This window comes from Manis pentadactyla, chromosome 7, assembly GCF_030020395.1.
Source record: "Manis pentadactyla isolate mManPen7 chromosome 7, mManPen7.hap1, whole genome shotgun sequence".
NCBI classification, from domain to species: domain Eukaryota; kingdom Metazoa; phylum Chordata; class Mammalia; order Pholidota; family Manidae; genus Manis; species Manis pentadactyla.
In genome coordinates, this window is record NC_080025.1 from 1,362,844 (window position 1) to 1,383,609 (window position 20,766).

The following is a 20,766-nucleotide window of genomic DNA, read 5'->3' on the forward strand; positions in this document are numbered from 1 at the left end:
TAGTGTGGAAGGACTACACAATGCTTGCAAAATGGAATAACATACAGCCCAGGAAAGGCTTCTGCGTGTACGAGGAAGCCAACAAGCGGCGGCACAGACCTCTGCAGATGGGCTTGCGGTGGCTCCACGTGCTGTCTTTGGTGCAGCGGGTTGTGGGTGACGCGGCGGGCTCCATGACATAGCCGGGGTTGCACTGATAGCTCACGGTCTTGTTGAAGGTGAAGTCCGTCCCAAACTGGATGCCATTTGCCAGGGTACCTGGATCCCCACAGCTGATAACTGATGAGCAGGGAACAAAGAAGAATCAGAGAAATACAAAATTAGTATGCAATGGATCAGTCATGGTTTCTGTTCAAGTTACTCTCCTTAAGCAGCTGTTCAGAGTGATTAAGCATGATTTATAATGGCAAACCTCTCCTCTAATGATTTTACTGACCCGCTGTCGGGAGGCTGCATGCTGGGAGTCGCTTATTTCTGCTCACTGGCAGCCGGCTGTGTGGATGCTGGCCGCATCCCCGAGCAGCCCTCAGTCAGGCCTGGTGTGAAATCTCAGCACTGAGCCAAGGACACAGACAGGTGGTGGTCAGAGAACCAGCCGCCTCCTCACATCCCTGCAGACTGGACAGTCCGCAGGGAGAACAAACCCTGACATCCTTGGCCTCCATTTCAAATGTCCAGCCCAACTGTCCATTTAAGGTGGTTTCAACCATATAAACAAGAAAGTGAAGAAAAAATCTAAAAATATCTAATAAATGGTCATAATATCAAACATGCATATCTTTTTTTTTTTTGCTCTATGTATTAAAAAGTCAGTGCTTTCCCCCTCTGGGCGTCTCTGAGGCTGCCACGGTGGCGGGTGGCCTACCTGTGCAGTCGGGGGCTGTGCCCGTCCACGTCCCATTGGCTGTGCAGTGGCGCGTCATCAGCCCCGAGGTCGTATAGCCTTCCCAGCAAGAGTAGACGACCGAGCTGGAGAAGAGGACGCCATCGCTGCTGACGATCATGCCGTTGGTCGGCGTGCCGGGGTTCCCGCAGGACACGGCTGAGGGACACAAAACAGTGACATGGAGAGCAACCCACTACTAAAGGACAGAGAGAAGACACCAAAGGCCGTCGGTGCCACAGATGGCACGTTTATTAAGATACAATAGGATGTGCGGCTATGCAGTATGTTTAATATGCATGTTACTTTATGACTCACACCATTATTCAACTGATGAGTACAAATGTGAAAATTATACTTTCTTATTATCCTTTCTAATGACTTCCAAACAAATTAAAAGATGAGTTAAAGCATGGCAAATTCAAAGCCTTGTTACTTTGAGATTTAACACATTTATAACCCAAAATAAAATCATTTACAGTTTTTAACAGGATCCAAGTGATATCAGCAACTGAGAACATCTCTCTTCACTTGACAGCTGAGTTGGGAAGAAAATCTGAGCAAATCGTCCTATTTTATGTCTGCAGGGTAATTCATTTTGGAAAGTCAGGCTGCCCGAGGACTATGAGTGACTGCACTCACTGTTCTGTGAAACGGTCTCCTCACTGTCCCCAGACCTAATGGCAGCTGTCACCGGCCGTGGCAAGGCATGCAGGCGCAGGCTTCCGGACGACCGCTGAGGACGGGCAGGGCACCAGGCCATGCTGCATGTCTCTGTCGAGCGCCCTCAGTCAGCACACAAGGGGGCCCAGCAGCCGCTGGGTGGGTATCAGGATGATGATGTTAATCTGTGAGGGCTTTTGCCTTTTTTAGTTGAGCCTATTTACCATAAAGACTCTTATTTTTCCCTTCTCAGCTGTCCCACAAATAGGTATGATAGGCAGACACATAAAAGAATATGACCCTTGGATGGATCTGCATAACAAGGATGTATCATGAGACCATTTCTGAGAATGACCAACACATGTGAAGATACTCTTGCCTGCTTAGTTGATCCACTTTCAAACTGAGGCTTGAGAACAAAGAGGCACCCCTCCTCAAATTATGGACGGAAACAGACTGCAAATGTACCCAGAAGCTACTGCCCCTCTAAGGGCAGCTTGGCGAGCTGCCTCCCCCGCTATCACGCTGAAAACCGTATGGCCCTCGGCTGCACTAGGTCTGAGCTGACAACCAGGGCACACCCGTGCTGCTGCTGAGCTCCCCGGGCCCCTGGCGGACGTGCTCCGTCAGCCCTGGCCCTCCTCCCTGGTGACTGGCCCTTCCCCTGAGTCCAGGCTTACAGTCCTTTCCAACACGGGCCTTCCAGAAGTGTCCTGGCTGGCACTGAGGGGAGATCCATTCACCAAACCTGAAGCAGACTATATCTAACATTCTCTGAAGCTCCAAAGTTCTAGGATGACTGTGATATAAATTAAAACTTTACACTACAAAAAACCAGGATGTTGGACTATTCAAGACAATCATTCATTCAACCAACACGGATTCATTGCCTGGTGTGCAAGAGCTGCCGTGTAGCTGTCCTAATGGAGAGCCTCACACAGAGAAGAACTATATGGATCCCGTTCATAATTTAGCAAATGGACCAGACACCCATGCTACTGTGTTTTATTTTGATCATACCTGCTGTTAAAATATAGGTAGCAGGTTTCCAAAGTCGCCTTAAGTAACTAATGCTAAACTGAAATGATTTGGTGAAACATATTCAAGGTCAGTTACTGGCAGCTCGGCTGTCAGCCACAGGATGCCCGTCAGGACACAGCCGTCCTAACGTTCAGGAAGCCCCTCAGATTCACGGGCAACTTTTTCTTTCCGACAGGGATACTCGCCCACACCTACACCTCTGACAGTGATGACTAGGAGACGGTGAACATATCTGCTTTCGTATCAAAGCCATGACGGTTTAAGATACAGGACTGCTACCAAGGAAAAATGAGGGATTAGATTCAGAGGCACTGGAAGGGAAACAAGATGTTTTTAAAATTACAGGTTAAAACTTCTTTTTAAATACATCTTTTCTTTTTAAGTACATTGGGTTAATGTGACTCCTTTGTAAGAGATCATTTATTTCACTTGATTTATGATAAGATAGCATTACATTTATTCTGAGTATACTTTATTGTTTAGAAATATCCATACTGTTCACTTAGATGCTGTCTTAGGAAGAGTGCTGTTAAACTGGGTTAAATGGCTTTGGGTGTTTACCAAGTAAATGTGAGCGATCAAGTTTTTGGCATGCAGGGTCTTTACTGTAAAATAGGTGTCATAAAGTTAGTTGCTCCCAGTTGTAAGATGACACATGCTATGTGCAAGGTGCTTAGTGAGCTTCTGGGTACTGGTGGTAGTACAGATACACAACATAGCTGACACTACTGTTCCTGTCATTATAATCTTTACCATTGCACATCCACTACCTGAATGAAATGCAGGATTTCTCATCATCTCACGGGAAGAGGATAGGAGGTGCCTAACGCACCTGATTCAAGTACGACCGAAGATGTAGGTGTGTGAGGTGACTTCACGGGGTACAGCCATTTGAAAAGCTAAGACAGTGAGCCTGTGATTAAAAGACCAGATCGCCAACAAAAGAAAACAAGACTTGAAGTGATGAAAACATACTAGAAATATAACTTCTTAGATGTCTAATAATTTTTGAAACATTTTCTGTTTGTGACTCATGAACTCATCCTGTTTTTACCAATTACTAAATTGTCCCATCAGAATCTAATGTTTTTAATAGATTCAGGGAAGGTAATTTCATCAGATAGGAGATGATCTGGGTCAGGGGACTGAAGACATGGTCATGGCCAACCTCTGTAGAAATTAAACAGTTATTGATGACCCCTCTTTCTACAGAGAGTAATTTATGCCCCCACAATTAGGACATGTGATAACCAGTGAGGAAAAAAATAGAAAGCTAAAGATTCTCCAAAAAGTTGTAAGTGCATATACGTGCGGTGGTGGGTGGGGGTCTCAGTTACGTGTTCCTCGCCTCCTGGGTCACTTCCGTGAGTGTAACGCAGAGTATTACGCACTCAGCCTCCCGCCACTTTGTACAGTGTATCTGTGGATGTAGTTGATTTGTGGGGCATGGGGAGTTTGAGAAGTATTTACAGTATAGTGGAAGCATTGCGGTATAAGGAAACACCTGAATTTCTAACTTGAAATAAACCAAATGATATTTAAAAACACTTTGCATAATGTGAGGTAGGTACCCACCCTCTGAACTTTTGAAATCGCCAGTAAGGCCTCCTCAAGTGAGTGAGCTCACTTAGGTCTGTCTGGACTAGAACTCACAGACACCACAGCACCAAAGGGACATTTCCATGGAGAAACACAACTGTAAAAGTGTTTAATTTTTCCCCCTTTTAAATCTTCAAAACTAAAGCATCGAGGTAAACTTGATACAAGATGTAATGTCCCAAGGGAATGACCATACTTAAGAGAATAAGAAGGTATCTGAGCTTTGCTGAGCTTTGGGGAGTTATATATTCCCACTAAGTCTAGTTAACTTTTAACCAATAATTTTCAAATGTTTTTCTGCCCCAATCTCTCTTTCCTTTTTCTTCCAGGACTTCAAGTACAAGTGTGTTAAGCTGCTCGATATGATCCCACAGGGAGATAGTGGGCCGGGTTTTTCCCTCCTTTTTTCTCTGGTTTTCAGAATGGATGATATTCATTGACTTGTCTTCAAGTTAACTCACACTTCTGCCATTTTTCATCGGCTAAGCCCCCCTAACAAGTTCGTATTTGCCGGTTCCAGGGTTTTCATTTCGTTCTATTATTTCCTTGTCTCCTGAGATTCCCAGTCTGTTTATGACTCTCGCTTACTCTAAGTCCCTGACCATCTTTGCAGCGGCTGTTAGGTCCTCACGTGTCCCTTTCAGTGTCCGGGTCGCCGCCGGACGGGCCGGACCTCTGGTGTCTGCTGGGCCGGGGCCATGCTGTCCTGGCTGTGCGTCCGCAGCCGCTCCGCGCGGGCGGACACTGTGAACGGGACTGCGCCCAGCTCCCCTATTCCTTCAGGAGCGCCAGCTTTGCTCTGCCAGGCTTTCAAACTGGCTGTGCGCCTTTTGGCCCTGCTGCAGTTTACTCCTCATCAGAGGAGCTCTCTTAGTCTCGGTCTAGCATGGCTTTGCTCTGGGCCCCAGCATGTTCCCCTTATTTTGGGGAGTGGTGCACGTTCGCGATGTGGGGGCTTTCTGGGCCCCCAGGAAATGTTCCGAGTGCACAGGAGCGGCCTGACCCGCAGGCGATGTCACAGGCCCACCCTCCACTGCACGCGGCAGATCCTCGCCGCCCTGGTCTCTGGGCACCTGCCGCGCAGCCCTCGGCCGGGCCCCCGCGGATGCCTGTGTGCTCTTCTGCCGCTCTCCGTTCTTAGCGGCCCCTTCTCAGATTCCCCAGTTCACGGGCCTAGAGTGATTTCTGCTTCATCGCCTCACCAAGCCACTGGAGCCCCTGGGTCCCCCTTCCCATCACAACAGGAGAAATCTACAGGATACGGTGATCATGGAGCTCACCTCCTTCCTTTCTTCCAAGGAACGCAATCAGTGTTCTTTACTAACAAAGATAATTGCCTCAGGTATTTTGTTGCTTTACAGTTATTCTCAGTAAGAAGTTAGCCTACGACCACTTAATATGCCATGAACTGAAGTGGAGGACTTATTTAATTTTCATAATGTTTAAATATATTCTGGACTAATGGCTCACAGGTGTGGTGTGGGGGGAGAAGGTTAGATGGGGTGTAAATGCAGATTGCACAGTCAGGCACGACTTCCAGGTGCTATGGCATAGACTAGAAAACTTTCTGGTTTGGGTGAGAAAAAGCTGCTATCATTCAAATGTCTACACGGGGGAGATTATCTACATGAGAAAACTGACTGAAGAAGAAAACCTACCGATTTATTGTTATAAGTTTCAGTCAATTAAAAAGTATAATCTTGCAGTTCACAGATGCTGGCTGACATTTTTCCACTATTATCGAGTCATATTTGATTTACATCAACTTCTTTAAGATTTACACAACTTGATTGTGAAGAGGTGATTTGGAGTAAAACATCATCTTGGATGCAGATGTGTGGCTATACAGATGGTTATCTCCAAGACAATCTTTGATTCAGGATGAGAATATATATACACACACATACATGCACATATGTATGATATATGCATATGCATATGTATGATATAAATTCATTATTTATATATTTCTATTTCTATATTATGTATTTATGCATTACATGCTTTATACTATATATATAGTATATATAGTATGTAGATTATGCATTATTAAATTATATGCATTATTTTCTATTCATGTATATAACATAATAAAATAAGATGCAGATGCAAGTATAAATGGCATAGTAGAGAAAATGGAGATTATGGAAACAATTTATATTTCTGGTATTGATATTGTGTGATTTTATTTAAATTAATGAAATTATATAGAAAGTGTTTCATACATATAAGAATAGGTAATATGTGTAATCATTTTAGACTCAAAAATTAAGTAATTGAGAAGTTTGCAAGCAAAACTATGTACGTTTAGCTGTGTCTGTTGCAATTCTAAATGAGTCATTTCCTGGACTCTGAACAAAAATGATGCTCTCTTCCCCTCAAGGCAGGCTTTGCCAGGGCGGGGCACAGCACCTGTGAGGTGACCAGGGTGTTTCTACCGTTATTACCGGGGTGCTCCACCACTTCCTACTATCCTTCTCAAATATTAAGATAAAATGAGATATACTCACTCCAAAATACTACCTAGAGAGTCTCCCCCGATTCTTTTGTAATACAGAGTTCTGGACAAGGGCCACCAACAGGTGGGAGGTGATGTGGGCCTGAGGCCCCTTCCAGCCAGCCACCGGCCGGCCCTCCCTCTGCTCCTGCCATCGCTCCTTTAGCCCAGCCAGTCACCACCAGCGAGCACAGCGTGGGGAGGTCACACAGAGACCATCATGGGGAGGGGATGAGAGATGTCCTGAGGGTCATGGGCCTCCAAAGGGTGAGGACCGACCCCTGCTGTATGATCTTTTCAATAGTCAGAGCATCTTCACATACCCAGTCATGATTTTTGATGATCCTCCTATACATTTTAGGGGGAAATAATTGACTTGTACAAATAGTCTGAATCTCTAGGATTTCTGTGGGCTGATACTGGTCATTTCAGAATGCAAGTCCACGCACCTTCACACACAGGCTGCAGGCCTGACCAGGACCCGTTGAGCAAACACACCCGCTCAGAGGAGCCCCTCAGCTGGTAGCCCATCTCACAGGAGAAGCGCAGAAGGCTCTTGGTCTTGAACTCATCTCCCAGCCGAGACCCATGCGCCGGGGTCCCCGGATCATCACAAAATCCAGGATTATTTCCTATTGAACAAAAAAATATAGAGCAATATGCAGTACTGTTAGGATCGCTTAAAACAGAGCCGTTATGTTTAAAGAGAATGAAAAGTTATTAAATCTGTATTGAACATGGGTTATAGTTATGTAGCATCCTGGAAATCTCATGCAGAAGATTTTATGTATATGGGCACAGAAGTGAAAGAGTTTAAGGAACTGTTCCGGTGTGGCTAAGATCAAAATGACTTATTAAAATGTGGTGACAGGAACTGGTATTCCTTAGAAGAACCAAGACCCTGGGAAGTGTTGGCAGGCTTGTCAGAGGGATACAGGTGAAGGTGTATAGGGGACGTAAGAGACGTCAAACAGAGGTCTGCTTCTCAGTAGTGTCCAGGCCTGCTGACTCACTGAGGTGTACTTATTTAAGAAACGTTTATGGAAGAATTAAATTGATTTTTTTTCAAAAGAGGATTAATGCAGTAATTGATTATAGACAGGAAAGACTTGGAAGAATTGAAAGGAAGCATAGAAAAGGAATAAAGAGCAATCAGGGACAAGGAGTCAAAGCAAGCGAGCTTCCTAGCCAGATGCGCATGCGGCCTCCACAGGCAGCGGTGTGGACTGACGGGAGCTTGGGAGCTGATGCAGGGGATGCAGACGGTGACGGGGGCGGTGACGGGGACGGCAGTGGTGGAGATGATAGTAATCATGGCATATATGGCTGGAAATGGAATTGCAATGACTTCAAACAAGTACACCATTATACAGTACTTTTAAGTAATTTTGTAACTGTAATCGCTCACCTGTACAGTGGGGCAGCGTCCCGCTCCAGTGACTATCCTCCTGGCAAACTCGAGTGCTGTTGCCTAGAAGGCTCCGGCCCCCTTTGCATGAGTAGTGCACGATGGCCCCGTGTGTAAACAGCTCCCCGGTCAGGATGGCATTGGCAGGAACCCCTGGGTGTCCGCATGATACCACTTAAAAGACACAACATATGGGCACATCACTCCCGTTAAACTGCTTTGCACTGTCTGTGCAAATCTGCCTGGGTGTCCCACACACATACCCCAACATCACTCGGTGATGAAAAACACCTAGACGTACTGGCATTTCCCTGCAGTTCTCGGAGCTGAGAAACGCCAATCCCACACGACACCCACTCTGAACATCCATTCACCATTAAAGACAAGGAAAGGTTCTGTCAGTGAAGTTTTAGTTTTTGCTTTTTGTTTTGTTTATCTTAAGGTAGAGATTCACCTTTAGGCTTTCAAAGAGAAAGTCACTCTAACTACATTTTTTCAACCTGCTCTTCACTGTATTCTCAAAAAAGCGGTGTTATATGAAAATGTTAGAAATTATCACAGAAAACTATTTCCATTATTTCTTCAGTTAATGTGACAACCATACAATTTGCATGAGGACAAAACTCTTGCCAGATTTACTTCCTCTACCAGTTCCCATGTCTAGGAAGACCATTCTAACAATTTTCTTCAAATGGGTGGCAGCCTCAAATGCCTAAGTAAAATAAAAAATAAATAAATAAAATAAATACTCTTTCCCATGTTATTTTACACAACAATCTCAGTGCTTCCATTCATTTCTTTAAAATTATTCCAAGTCAGGCCCACACTCTATTCATAAATTATCTCCCCAAAAGGAAGATTTAGAATCAAGACTAATACAGGATAGTGAAGGTTTATCTCCCCCTTTCTATAAAGTTCCAAATTAGGGTTAATGATGGACAAATTTTATGGTACTGTGCAAATAGGTAACTGGACTCAGGCGACCAGCAACTTCTTCACAGGCACTGACTTTACATCCTAGAGTAACTTCACTTGGTCACAGGGACTCAGACATGGTACCAACCGGAGAGGTTGACCTAAAAGGGTGACAGGCAGCCCCCGGGGCCCACCGGCTCCTACACTGACGCTGTCTGACACCGACACCCATTCACTGGAGAATGAGATTGTTATCTAGGTGGACCCCAAAAGAAACCCGATTAGAGCTGAATCTGTAAAACGGTCTGTAAACAGCCAGTTCATGAGAACGTAAAGAAGAAAGAAAAATCAGTTGAAACACTGTAACAGAAAAAACAGCGATGAAGCTCAGCGGCCGCACAGCGTGAAGAGCACCTGGGTCCCCACAGGCATGGCGATTCCAGACGCTAGTGACAAGTGATGGGGGTGAGGAAAAGGAATCGGTGAGAACCTGGCTCCTGGAGATGCGGGGCATGCTGGCATCATTACACACATGAATGGAAGTCTCACAAAAGCCAGGGAAGATGTACAGGAAATGTCTGGGGCAAAAAAGGAAAAAAAAAAAAAAACCTAACGTCTTGGAAAATTCCCACATGTGAAGGCCTAGAAAGCCAGGAAGTGGATCAAATTTGATGAAGATGGCAACACACTCTGCGTACAAGGCCGGGCTCACGGGTCTGAAAGTCACTAGTCTCTTTCACGGTAGAAATGGAAATGGTTGTGTTGTTACTGCCAGAACTTGAGACAAGTGTCCGTGTGGCCTGGAGGGGCTCGGGAGGGGCCCTGACTTGCAGGAAAAAGTCTCTAATCCTTCCTGAAAATGTACTGAGAAGATCCTGAGGGGTGCCGTGGATGGTCACTTTTGTCAGTACTGATGTATAATGCCATTGTCACTTCCCACTTTCTTTGTTCACTCTGTCTGCAACACAGTGAGCACGAAGAAGTTAAGGTTTTCACTTTAAGGCTTGTATTATTTCTGATTGCTTTTTAAAAGATGGGAGAGTGACCCCTCCTCCTCAATTTTCAGGCTTTGTTTCAATAAGATGATTCTTTTTGAGCTAAAGGACAACAAGCTTTTTCAAATGAAGGAAAGATGAGCTTTTTGGGTAAAAAAAAAATGTGTTCTTATTAATCTACATGGTCTTAAATATACCAATCACAATGTTTTGAGGAAAACCATAGTTGTCTCTGATTTTGTCCACCCAGAAAGTCATCTCCCTTCTTTATGGCAACATGCCTTCCATTTATTAAACACGGGATGAGGAGGAAGTTACTATCAAAATACTACCGTTTTTATTATATTAACTACTGACTGCCTCAGAATGGCGCATGAGACTTGCATTAGGTCCCTCAGAGTCCCCCATGCTCTGGCCATGGAGACTAGTCACCAGAATGGGTGCTCTGTGCCAGAGCCCTTTGCTAGCATTTCTGAACCCGGGTTTGGACAGTGGAGCTGAGAGATGCAGGTGCTGAGGCCGCCGGCTGCCACGCCTGAGCCGTGCAGAACTAAGCGTGTCTGTGGGGACGAAGCACAAGACAAGCAGAGAGGGGCCCCCCCCGCAGCCCGTACGCCGAGCCCACTCCTCTCCGGGCAGGTACACGGGCATGCCATTGTCTCCCGTCTTCCCCTCAAACTACTCTTGAGTTGTGAATTCTGGCCAATGAATAAAGATATCACACTTACTTACACAGTTTGTGATGGAAGGTAGAGAGAACTGAAAATCAGTTCCTTCCGACTACTTGAAGAAAAGCCCGTGTCCCGCTGGGGGTGGTCTTACCGGGCTCCGGGACCCGAGGACCCGTAGTGAGTCTCACTTACCCAGACACCGGGGCAGAGAGCGATCCCACAGGCCGTTAGCCATACAGGTCAGGGCGGAAGAGCCCAACAAATAGAATCCCTTCTTGCAGTGGTACGTGACGCTCGTCCCGTATTCAGGGCTCTCGGGGAGGTCCTGCGGCCCGTGGCGGAGGGCGTTTTCCACCGAGCCCGGGTCCGCGCAGTTCACCACTGGAAAGGAAACCGGTCACCCGTCATGTGGACACAGCTGAACATTCATACCCCAAGCAGGTGGAAGGGGAGGCCGAGCCCTCATCTGGGCAGCAAGTGGGCAAGATGCCGGCCCCACAGCCGAGGTTCATCATGAGCTCCCACTCCCCGGAGGAGCCCTGCTCATGGCTGTGGGCCGCTATGCTCCCCCAAATCCCAAGCAAAGTACCAGCTACCAGAGCAATTTTTTAATGACATGAGGCCGGTTTCCGTTAAGTATTTCCTAATAATAGGCTTTTTCAGTATAAAGTGTAAAATTACTTTTCTTGGTTTGTATGTTATGAAAACTTTAATATAGAACTGGCTGAAGTCAGTTTAAATATTTTTACTCAAGTGTGACATTTTAGGACAGTCTGTGACACAATACTTAGTTACCACCCCCACTCCCACAGGCATGGAGCTGCTGTGTGTGCCCCTAAAGGCATTTCTGTTTTGTGTCTATGCAAGTAAAAATGGCCATCCTTCCATCAGCACTTCGTGTAAACGTGAATGAGGCCAGCCCCCCCGTCACTAGCCTCTTCCCCCTTCAGGAACGGCCTGGGGTGGGAGCCGCCGGCAGGCAGGACACGCTCTGCTTCATCTGAATGCCTGCTGGCATCTGCGGGGAATCAGCCATGTGCTTCGCAGGTGCAGAGGGAAAGAAAGAGGCCCGGATCATGCCAGGTCTGACCCACCGCCCCAGTGAATGAAGCAGCTGCTAGGGAAGGAGGCTCTCCAGATGGTTCTGGCTCAGAACGGGCTGTGCAGCGCATTCTCAGGCTGGCGGTGCGCGTCTCGGCTGCAGGTCAGCCCTTCACCTCTCTGCACATATGACTTCCTCTCTGCACTAAGGAGGAAGGTGTGGGCAGAATGGGGGGTTACAAAGGTCCCTTTTAGGCTATCAAATAATATTCTATGCTTTTAAAAACAATTCTTGAGTATACAGAAGACCCAAGTTCTTTTGCATCAAAAAAATAAAAATAAAAAAACATGCTTCTGGAGCAGAGGCAAGTATTTTAAGGCGCCTCAGTGGCGGTACCAACAGTAGGGTGACAGGACTTGCTCACATGCAGCGATTACCTCTGTGCAGCAACTCTAATAAACTTGTAAGACTGATTAAATTTATAACCAGAAAAGCTCCTGCAGAGGCGCCTTTATGCCAGGGACTTGAATGGCAAGCCCAGGAGACAGAAATAGGTCCCTGTGTTACATGCTCATAAGAAGGAAGGTGGCTCTTTGGCTCGGCTGCTGAAGACACTGTTGTGCTCACGTTTGTGCTTATGTTCCTCTTAGGCGATGATCCAAACACACACCAGATGCCTTCTGCAGGGGGAGCAGAGGAAACCGCTTGGGCTGGTCTGAGCTCCTTGCTGAGGGCCACGCACCCAGGCACGAGGGGCTCTGTGCGCTCCAACCAGCCTCTCCTGTCTGATTCTGTGCCGTTTGTTTTGGCCCAGCTCTCCTTAATACAGCCCAGTCGTGTGATGGGGAAGAAGGGGGAGATGTACTAAGCCATCGCCACCTTGGGCTTGGAGCTCAAGAGAAGGCTCCAGCGGCAATGAGATGAGAGGCAAGGGTGCTCAGGGGCAAGGAGCCGCCGCCGCGGGAACAGGCCCAGGACTCGGAGTCTGTGAGTTTCAGGCCCAGTTGCTCTGAAGTTGTGGACAAGGATTCTCCTTGATGGCCCCTCTTGCCCTCTGCAGAGGACCGGCGTACAGGGGACATGTATGTGCTCATTTCTGCCGACCTTTGGTCACTTCAGGGTGTGTCAGGATGACCTGGCAGGAGAGCCGAAACACTGAGTCCAGGCTTGCCCATTGCCAGCCCGTTGGCCAGTTCTGTGCCCTTGAACTATGACGCAATGAACATGTTTGACGAGGATAAAGATCCTGTGGGCGCCAGTGGGGAAAACTGAATTGCTGCTCGTGCTGGTAAAGGAATGTCTACTTACTCTAAACCTGCTCATGCATTTTTCCAGTCGGGTCCTAGAGAAGTTAGTCCTGTGCAATACTAGTCAGAAACACCTATTTCTATTCCTTCTGGTTTATTTCAGAGTCTCCTCTAGGACATCCAGCTGCATTGCTCTGCTGGGGGAAAAATAGGGCAGGAATAATTTGGTGTATTTGTCCCTGACAAAGAGAACTCTGAAATATCCCACGTCATTGTTGCCAGTGGGAGGCATGCATCTGCCATGCGGAGAGCAGGCTGCCCGCCAGAAGAGCTTGGGAGCACCCAGTCCACGGGTGCAGACAGCCTGCTCGCTGTAGGCTTTCTCCTGTTTTGGGTATGATTCCCATCTCAGGAAGGTGGCCCAAGGCTTGCATGAATGGCAGATGCGAGCTGGCAGCACGGTAGAAGGAACAGTCACGTTACTTAAGCCATCTTGTAGGTTATGAAGTGACTGATGAACTTAATGGTGTGAAGGTAAGTCAGACCAAGTCAGAGCTGCTGAAACTACTTTACATTTGAAGTTGGCAATGTGACATGTGGCAGAAGGTAATAATGCATTGGAAACTGGTGGGAGTGTCCCTGTGCAGGGCTATACCTCGTCCTAACATCTCACCCCAAGTGCGTTGGAGCTGGGGCTGGACTTGGTGTCCAGGGGTTAAAATCTGGAACTGAATTTCATCAGCTGGGAGGAATGAGACACACTGGCACCATTATACGTGGCCCGGAGTGGAGAAGCTCAGGAGGGCACAAAATGTGTTCCCTGTGGACATCTGTGTAGGTCGGAGGGTAAAGTCCATTAACATAATGATCAGTAAGTGCCAAGCTCATGAAGGTAGTTCCTCCAGAACTAGGTAAGGATTAGGGCTATACAGCCAGTATAGCGCATTTGCAAAAATACACCAGTTTCTCCTGGTGATGTGAACTCCACAGGCATCTCCCCCACCCTTTTGTTTGGACAGTGCTTGCTATCAGTCTTGACTCTCCGTAATATTTCATAAGCTATGCCTCAGCCTTTTCTTCCCAACATACACTCCTTACTCTTATAGAAGCTGTCTTTAGAAATATTCAAAGTAACATATAAATAGAGATCGAACATCCCACCCCCTATGATTTACACTTTAAAATGTGTTCTCTTTCAGACTTTTTTGGGTACTAGCAACATTCTTTTTATCCAAGTATTGCCCCCTTTTCTGACTATGTAGATAACCTAATAAAGCATGTTATGCTTCACCTTCACACTGAAGCACAATTCACCTTCAGCAAGAGAGATGCATTAATGGAAAGTAACTGAAGCAAAACCTTAAATATTATGAGCTCACACATTAGAAATACAAAAACTACAAAGCATAATTTTCCTTGGAAATTCAGGTTGTAGCCCAGATCTATGTGATAGCTTTTAAAGAAATGAATCAGAACTTTGAGATTTAAAAGCAGTAAGAAATTCTTAAGCACAACCCTAAGTCTAGAGGCTAAAGGGCCAAAGACGCTGGCTTTGCGGGGGGAATAAATGTGTGGATGACGAGTAAAAAGGGACATGGAAGGTACGCCTTCTTTAAAGATGGGAATCCTGGGCTTTTCTGACTGTACGGCCAACACCAGGACGAAGGCCAGGGAGAGACTCGTGCATCCTCGTGCTCCCGCAGCCAGGAGAGCGTGTGGGAGGCCGGGGCCTTGAGGGGAGCACTGGGCCCTGCGGCTCCCAGTGGCTCATGGCCGGAAGCATGTCCTACCTCGGCAGGTGGGCAGCGGGCTGCTCCACTGGCCGTTGCTCCGACACTGGGCTCGAGCTGGGCCCTGCAGTAAATAGCCGGTGTTGCAGGTGAAGTTGACGACGTCGTTCAGGTTGAACTCACTGCCATTCGTGGACCCGTGGGCAGGGTTCCCAGGGTGGCCACAGGTGATGGCTGTGGAGGAAGGAAGGTTGGTGTCACCATCAGGGCCAACCCGCCTCACCCTCACTGGGAGCCCTTAGACATGCACACCCGGGGGGCATACATGTGTGGGCTAAAGGGCTGACGGCTGATTAGATGTGTTACAGATTGTATTCGTGTTTGGAAAGGATATTTGGGAGAAAGAGCCATTGGCTGAACACACAGATTTTTACTGTAATTGTAACAGAGGAAAAAAACACTTGGCAAAGGTGCTTTCTTCATCATCATCATTTCTCACATCATGACAGAACATCAAGTAATTTCACAGTGAAAAACAAGAGATGATAATCATGAATTAATCATGAATCTTAGCATTTTCCCTTAGATACACCGGCTCATTCTGTGGGCTTCTCATCTGAAAGATCATAGGGACTCGGCTGATCATTTAAAGTGTGTATGTATAAATCATTCCCCCATCAGCTGAAACATCATGAAATCAGCTAAGGGAAGCGTGCACGCCCAGACACTATTTCCTTTGGCAACCCCTATTGTGGAAGCACAGTGAGCTGTCATCACGCCATGGCCCGGGCAAGAGCGATGCAGACCGTAAAGCTTCCCTTCACCGGCCCTTTCAAAACAAACACGCTACAGTCATACTCGTGTTTTCCCCTCCATGTATGTGGTCAACAGTTGTTTTCCTCTTAGCATGGTGTTCACCCCTGAACTTTGTATGTTTGCTAGTCTGCTAACAACCTGGAGTTACATCAACATTTCCCTTGTGGAATTCAGGAAAATAAAGACCGTATTAGGACAAAAATCCAATTGGTTTAAATGAGTTTTGCAATGGATGGTGCAATCTCTTTTAAACAGAGCAGTCAATGTTTATCTCTGAAGTTATAAAGTGTGAGGAACATCATTACCTACAATTTCACCTCTTTCTATTCAAAGAAGGGCTGCTTACAAAAGCTCTGTATTCTTGATGAAACTGGCAAAAGTGGAAACCGCACATCAGATTCAGGGAGGGTGGCTCTGCCTGGGAATCTGCAAAGCCTGCCTGCGGCCTCAGAGCAGGATCTTTATTCTCCTATAATTGGCCTTTGTTTGCACCCTTTTATCCTGGGACCAGGTTGGGGAGGGTGAATGCATGGCATCCTGGGGTCCAATGTGATGAGTGAAGAGCAAAGCCCATGTGGACAGGCGTCTGCAGGTGGTGCTGGGAGGGACGGGGATGGGGGGCCAGCAAGAACAGGGGAGTCCCCGTGCCTCTCTTGGAAGGTCCCATCAGGCTCTCCGTTCAGTCTCAACCTGAAGGTCAAGAGCTTCTGTGCTGTGACTTACTAAGGAGAAACGCGACAGAGGGGAGCTTCCCGCTGAGTCAGCTCGCGAACAGTGTACTTACGCACGCAAACCGGGGTCTGCCCGGACCACTTGTGGTCCTGCAAGCATATCCGGACGGACGTTCCCACAAGCCGGAAGCCGGGGTTGCACTGGTACACCACCGTGTCCCTGTAGCTGAAGCCATCCCCGCTGATGTGCCCATTCACCACTGGGTCCGGGGAGCCGCAGTGGCCGGCTGGAAGCAGAGCGACGCCCGTCAGGACACCTCGGAAAGTGTGTCTTTCACAAAAGTACATATTCATAATGTGTTTACCTTCACTGTCGAGTGAGCAATGGCGCTGAATGCGTCACTCACGAGGATGTTTCCCATTTATATATTTTGTATTTATGTACTGTTTAACTTTTTCTCAACAGCTGTGGGTTACGTAAGTAACATTTCAAATACGAGATTGTTAATGGGTATGTCCCCCATTGTGGTTTCCCCATTTCTTTCTTTTACTTATTTTTTTCTTATTGAGATTTGATGTTATTTATCTTGTTATTCCATTTCCAAATAAAAGCCAAAAGAAAGGAAGGTTCACTTGATATTAATACAAATAGGTTTTGTAACCTACTGAACACCGTTGGTAGACAGGATGGAATGCGTTTCCAGGGGGCGGGTTACTAGGGTGTTCGTGAAATTCCAACGGAAGGGCAGATATCAGAAAGTACGTCCGATTGCAAACGTGCACATTTGAGCTCTGTGTGAACCGAGGTTCAGGTGACCGTTTGAGAACAGGAGTCTGGAGCTCAGGGGAGGGATGCCGGGAGCCAGAGGGGCTGCCGGAGAAGTGGGACGACAGGCGGAGGCTGGAGCCTCAGGGTGGCCGAGCCCGCCTGTGAAAGCGCGTCTTGTGGGACGAGCGCAGGCCCGACCAAGTCGGCGTGAACACTGATACTGAAGGGGAGTGAGCAAGTGCAGGCGAAGGGATCTGAGACGTCCGGAGATAAGTGACAGACAGGGCCCGACAGCTTCACAGACAGGGCTTCCACACGGAGAGGGGGCTGGAGGGATCTGCATGCAGCCCTCCACGAGTGCAGGGACGGTGCAGGGACACGGGTTCTGTGCTCAATTAAACTTCCTCAGACTCCTGAACTTCTCCTGGACCCCTCTGCGCACCTCCTTGTAAAATTTGGTTTTGGAAAGAAACCTAAGTCAGTTTGGCAAGAACCTGCCCCCCTCCGTATCTGTAGGTCCCCACCCCCCACCATCCCTTGGGAGAATCTGATCACCTGCACGAATCCGGGAGGTCAGATCAGCCAGAACCCCCAGCCCCTGAAGTCCTATCTCCGTGCTCCCCGTCCATGGCCCACGTGCTGGGCTGCACCCCACAGGCCCATGCTGGGCTCACCCTGAGCTCCATCTCTTTATCCCACAACAATCCTACTGCAATGGCCCCAAGTCTCATAGGCCTCACCATCTTTAACAGGTGTCCTTGAATACGTTTTGTACTCAGCGAGAGAGAGGTGCTGTGTGGGAAGGCAGGACTGGCTTTGATCTGTCTCTGATCTCCCACTGCCTACCCTCTGCCCCTCCCTCGCTCCTCCCCCACCTCTTCCTTCCTCAAGCGTATGGCAAGACTATCTTATTAAATCAACAAAGTAGAAGCATTAGGAGCTGCTGACATTGAGAGGGTCTGTGTTACACAAGGGTTTGGGATAGGCAGGAGGCGAGAGGCATTCACTACGAGGTTCTAGATTATCCATCCAAACTGGGACGCTTACCCCAGGGAGGGGTGGCCACAGCTTGAGAAGATGCAGACTGTGCTGGTGTGGATGCCCCTGGCCATGTACCCTGGTCAGAGCTCACTGTCCACCCTCCACTGGAAGTAGAGCGCCCCCAGAGCTGAGAAAATAGCCAAATTGTTGTCATACAACACCTGGGGGTAACTTCACCATTCCGGAAGAATTTAAAATAAACAATCTGTATTTCTGCTTCAGACAAGGGTTAGCAACACTGTGTTCTGGGTTTAAACTACATTTATTATCAGCAAGGTGAGTTTGCGGAGGAGGGGGTACTGGCTCAGCAGCTGGGTGCCCCCCGCCAGAGCCAAATCTCTGCCCCTGTTTGTAAGAGGTTGGGTCAGAAAGCCCCGCTAGGTCTGGCTGTTTGTGCTGTCTTGGCGGGCTGTCCATTCAGCCAGATCAGCTAAGTGGATTCTGGCGAGGGACCACATCAGCTCCCCAGACCCACAGTGTCACCCGCAGGAAACCCAGAGGTGGCTGCGTGCTCTCTGTGGGTGGGGGACAGAGCCCAGGGCTTTCAGGGCGCATGACCTCGGCTCCCAGTCCCATCGCACAGCTGCTCTGTTAGGAAGGGAGATGGAGCCACTATTTCAACCCCAGCGACAGCTAGCAAGAGTCACACACGGGCTTCTGGGAAGGTCCTGCCCACCTTGGGGGAAGGGAGAGCAGATAAAACGGAACTGAGCACCCGACCCACCGTCCAGTCTTCGAGCAGGGAGTGGGGCCCCTAACTCCTTTACATAGTGCCAAGTGTTTGGGGGTCACTTTGGAGGCCTGTCACCAGCCCAAGAAGAGGGGTTGTGAAGAGGGGTGCATTGTGATAAGTCCCCATCACTCCCCATCTCACTCTTGATTTGGACAAATAGGACTGGCGAGGCTCGCTTTTAAATCCTAGTAAGTATCTTTTGCACCTGATTTTTGGTAAGAGTGCATGGTCTGAGGTCGCACTCTCTTTTGGAAGCCTGTGCTTTCCCGTCAGTGCTCTTAATGGTTAGGAAGCTAGCCGTACACGGCAGAGATCAGCTGGGGGGGCCGACAGCCATGTGCAGAGACAGCGCTCTCTAAAGGAGACTGTCCTCTGACACATGGTCGTTTCGGTTCTTGGAGGAACGGGCCGTAGGTGCCTCAAGAAAACAGAGGCTGTCTTCCAAAAACACTCCATTCAGCTCAGTGCAGAAGGAGAGAATTCTGAGGCTTTTGCTTCCTATTTGGAGCAGGTGCAGACAATCGGTCCTCCTGTGAGGCAGACAGGCACAGTCTGATTTTTACTACACCCCCCCTGGAGTTCCTTCACTCGGTCTTAAACCAATTTCAGGCTATTCACAAATACAGAATACTCACACAATTTCACATCTGAGTATCTAACCAGAATTTCAACAGTATGTCAGTGTTGTAGAGAAAAGCTGTGTTAAGTGGAGTTTGGACTCAATGTCCTCTGAGCCCTAGTCAAGTCTAAGGCTCCCTTCCGGAGCGGACCCGGTGCCGGGTCCCGCGTAGGCCCTTGTCCCTCCCAGACACTCCACCTGCTGCACCAACCTCCGGGCGCCGTGTGGCTGAGCTCAGGCCTCTGCCGGGGCCTGGGTGTGCGCCGCCCATTGAATACTTGTGGAAGTAAATCGAAATGAAGTGACTTCAGGACTGACAGTAGCCGTTACATTTTCAAAGCATTTCCATGTCCATTATCTCCCAGGCCACTTTCATGTATCTGAGAATAATTTAATCACGATTTGCTACAGGCCAGCCATGTCCGTGGTGCTGGGGATCGCGGGGAGAATCAGATGCCATCAGAGAGTGAAGACCTGGGGAGGCCTCTGTGGGAGGCGCCCCAAGGCCGCGGGCCCCAGGGCAGATTCTGGCCATCCAAAACCAAGAGGGACACAGCATTTAAGGCCTGAGACTGCACATCTGCTAGCCAGGCAGACAGGACAGAAAGGCATTCTAGTTGCTGAGACACTTACTTTTAAGTCTCTGTTAAAATATGAAAATTATAAAGTTATGTGACTAAATTACACATTTACTAGAAGGGGGCCTGTTTTGACCCTTTCTAGGTGACCACTTTGCACATACTATGCGGTATTTTACGCGTCTTCCACTATTTGGATGTGTTTAGCTACAAAGAAGGATAGGAAAATCTGTTAACTGCAAAAAAGAGAAAAGAAAAAAACACTGGACAAGGGCACCCTCCATGTTTCAAAACAACGTACCAACTAGTTACAAGCCAGCGACCGCCCAGGAGATGCTCCACCATGAGGCAGGCACTTGCTTTCCAGTAACACTTACCTTTGTCTTAAACAAAGATCACCAAATGTTTTTTACAGGTGATCCTGCAGCCGGTGTTATCACACCTCAGAGGTCAAGGCATCTGAGTTTCTGTGAGACATGTTTCCATCAGAATGTGGAAAGGAAATGTTAGAGTGATACGCATGTGGCCTATTTTATGTTTATATCCACCCTGCTTATGAGTTTAGTGATCTGCCACTAAGCTGGACCTGACGGCACTGATTTTAGAAAATACCTAAAGAATCAGGCGGAATATTGTAAAATTTTAATTCTGTATGATTTTTTATTCACTAGGTAAGTAGACTGATATAGAAGAATCACTGAGCTACCTTTCAAGTATGAATTATCGATACCACCGCCACGTCTAGAAGTTCACATGTTAATTCTCCATCTCCTTCAGGCTGGGAACAGGCAGCACCATGGAGGGCCGTCTGCCAACGGCTTAAAGCTGTTTTTAGGAGAATCAGTAGC

The 20,766-nt window shown here is 47.8% G+C and overlaps 1 protein-coding gene across 1 annotated transcript in view; it reads right to left on the reverse strand.

Annotated features, from left to right (window-relative positions):
• Positions 1-20,766, reverse strand: part of CSMD1 (CUB and Sushi multiple domains 1) — a 1,485,257-nt gene that overhangs the window by 25,492 nt on the left and 1,438,999 nt on the right. The window contains exons 53-59 of the mRNA XM_036898253.2: positions 16,292-16,465; positions 14,752-14,925; positions 10,865-11,053; positions 8,092-8,265; positions 7,133-7,315; positions 866-1,042; positions 100-279 (exon numbers count right to left, since the gene is read on the reverse strand). Coding sequence (XP_036754148.2) covers positions 100-279; positions 866-1,042; positions 7,133-7,315; positions 8,092-8,265; positions 10,865-11,053; positions 14,752-14,925; positions 16,292-16,465 — 1,251 coding nt within the window. The remainder of the gene's footprint in view (positions 1-99; positions 280-865; positions 1,043-7,132; positions 7,316-8,091; positions 8,266-10,864; positions 11,054-14,751; positions 14,926-16,291; positions 16,466-20,766) is intronic.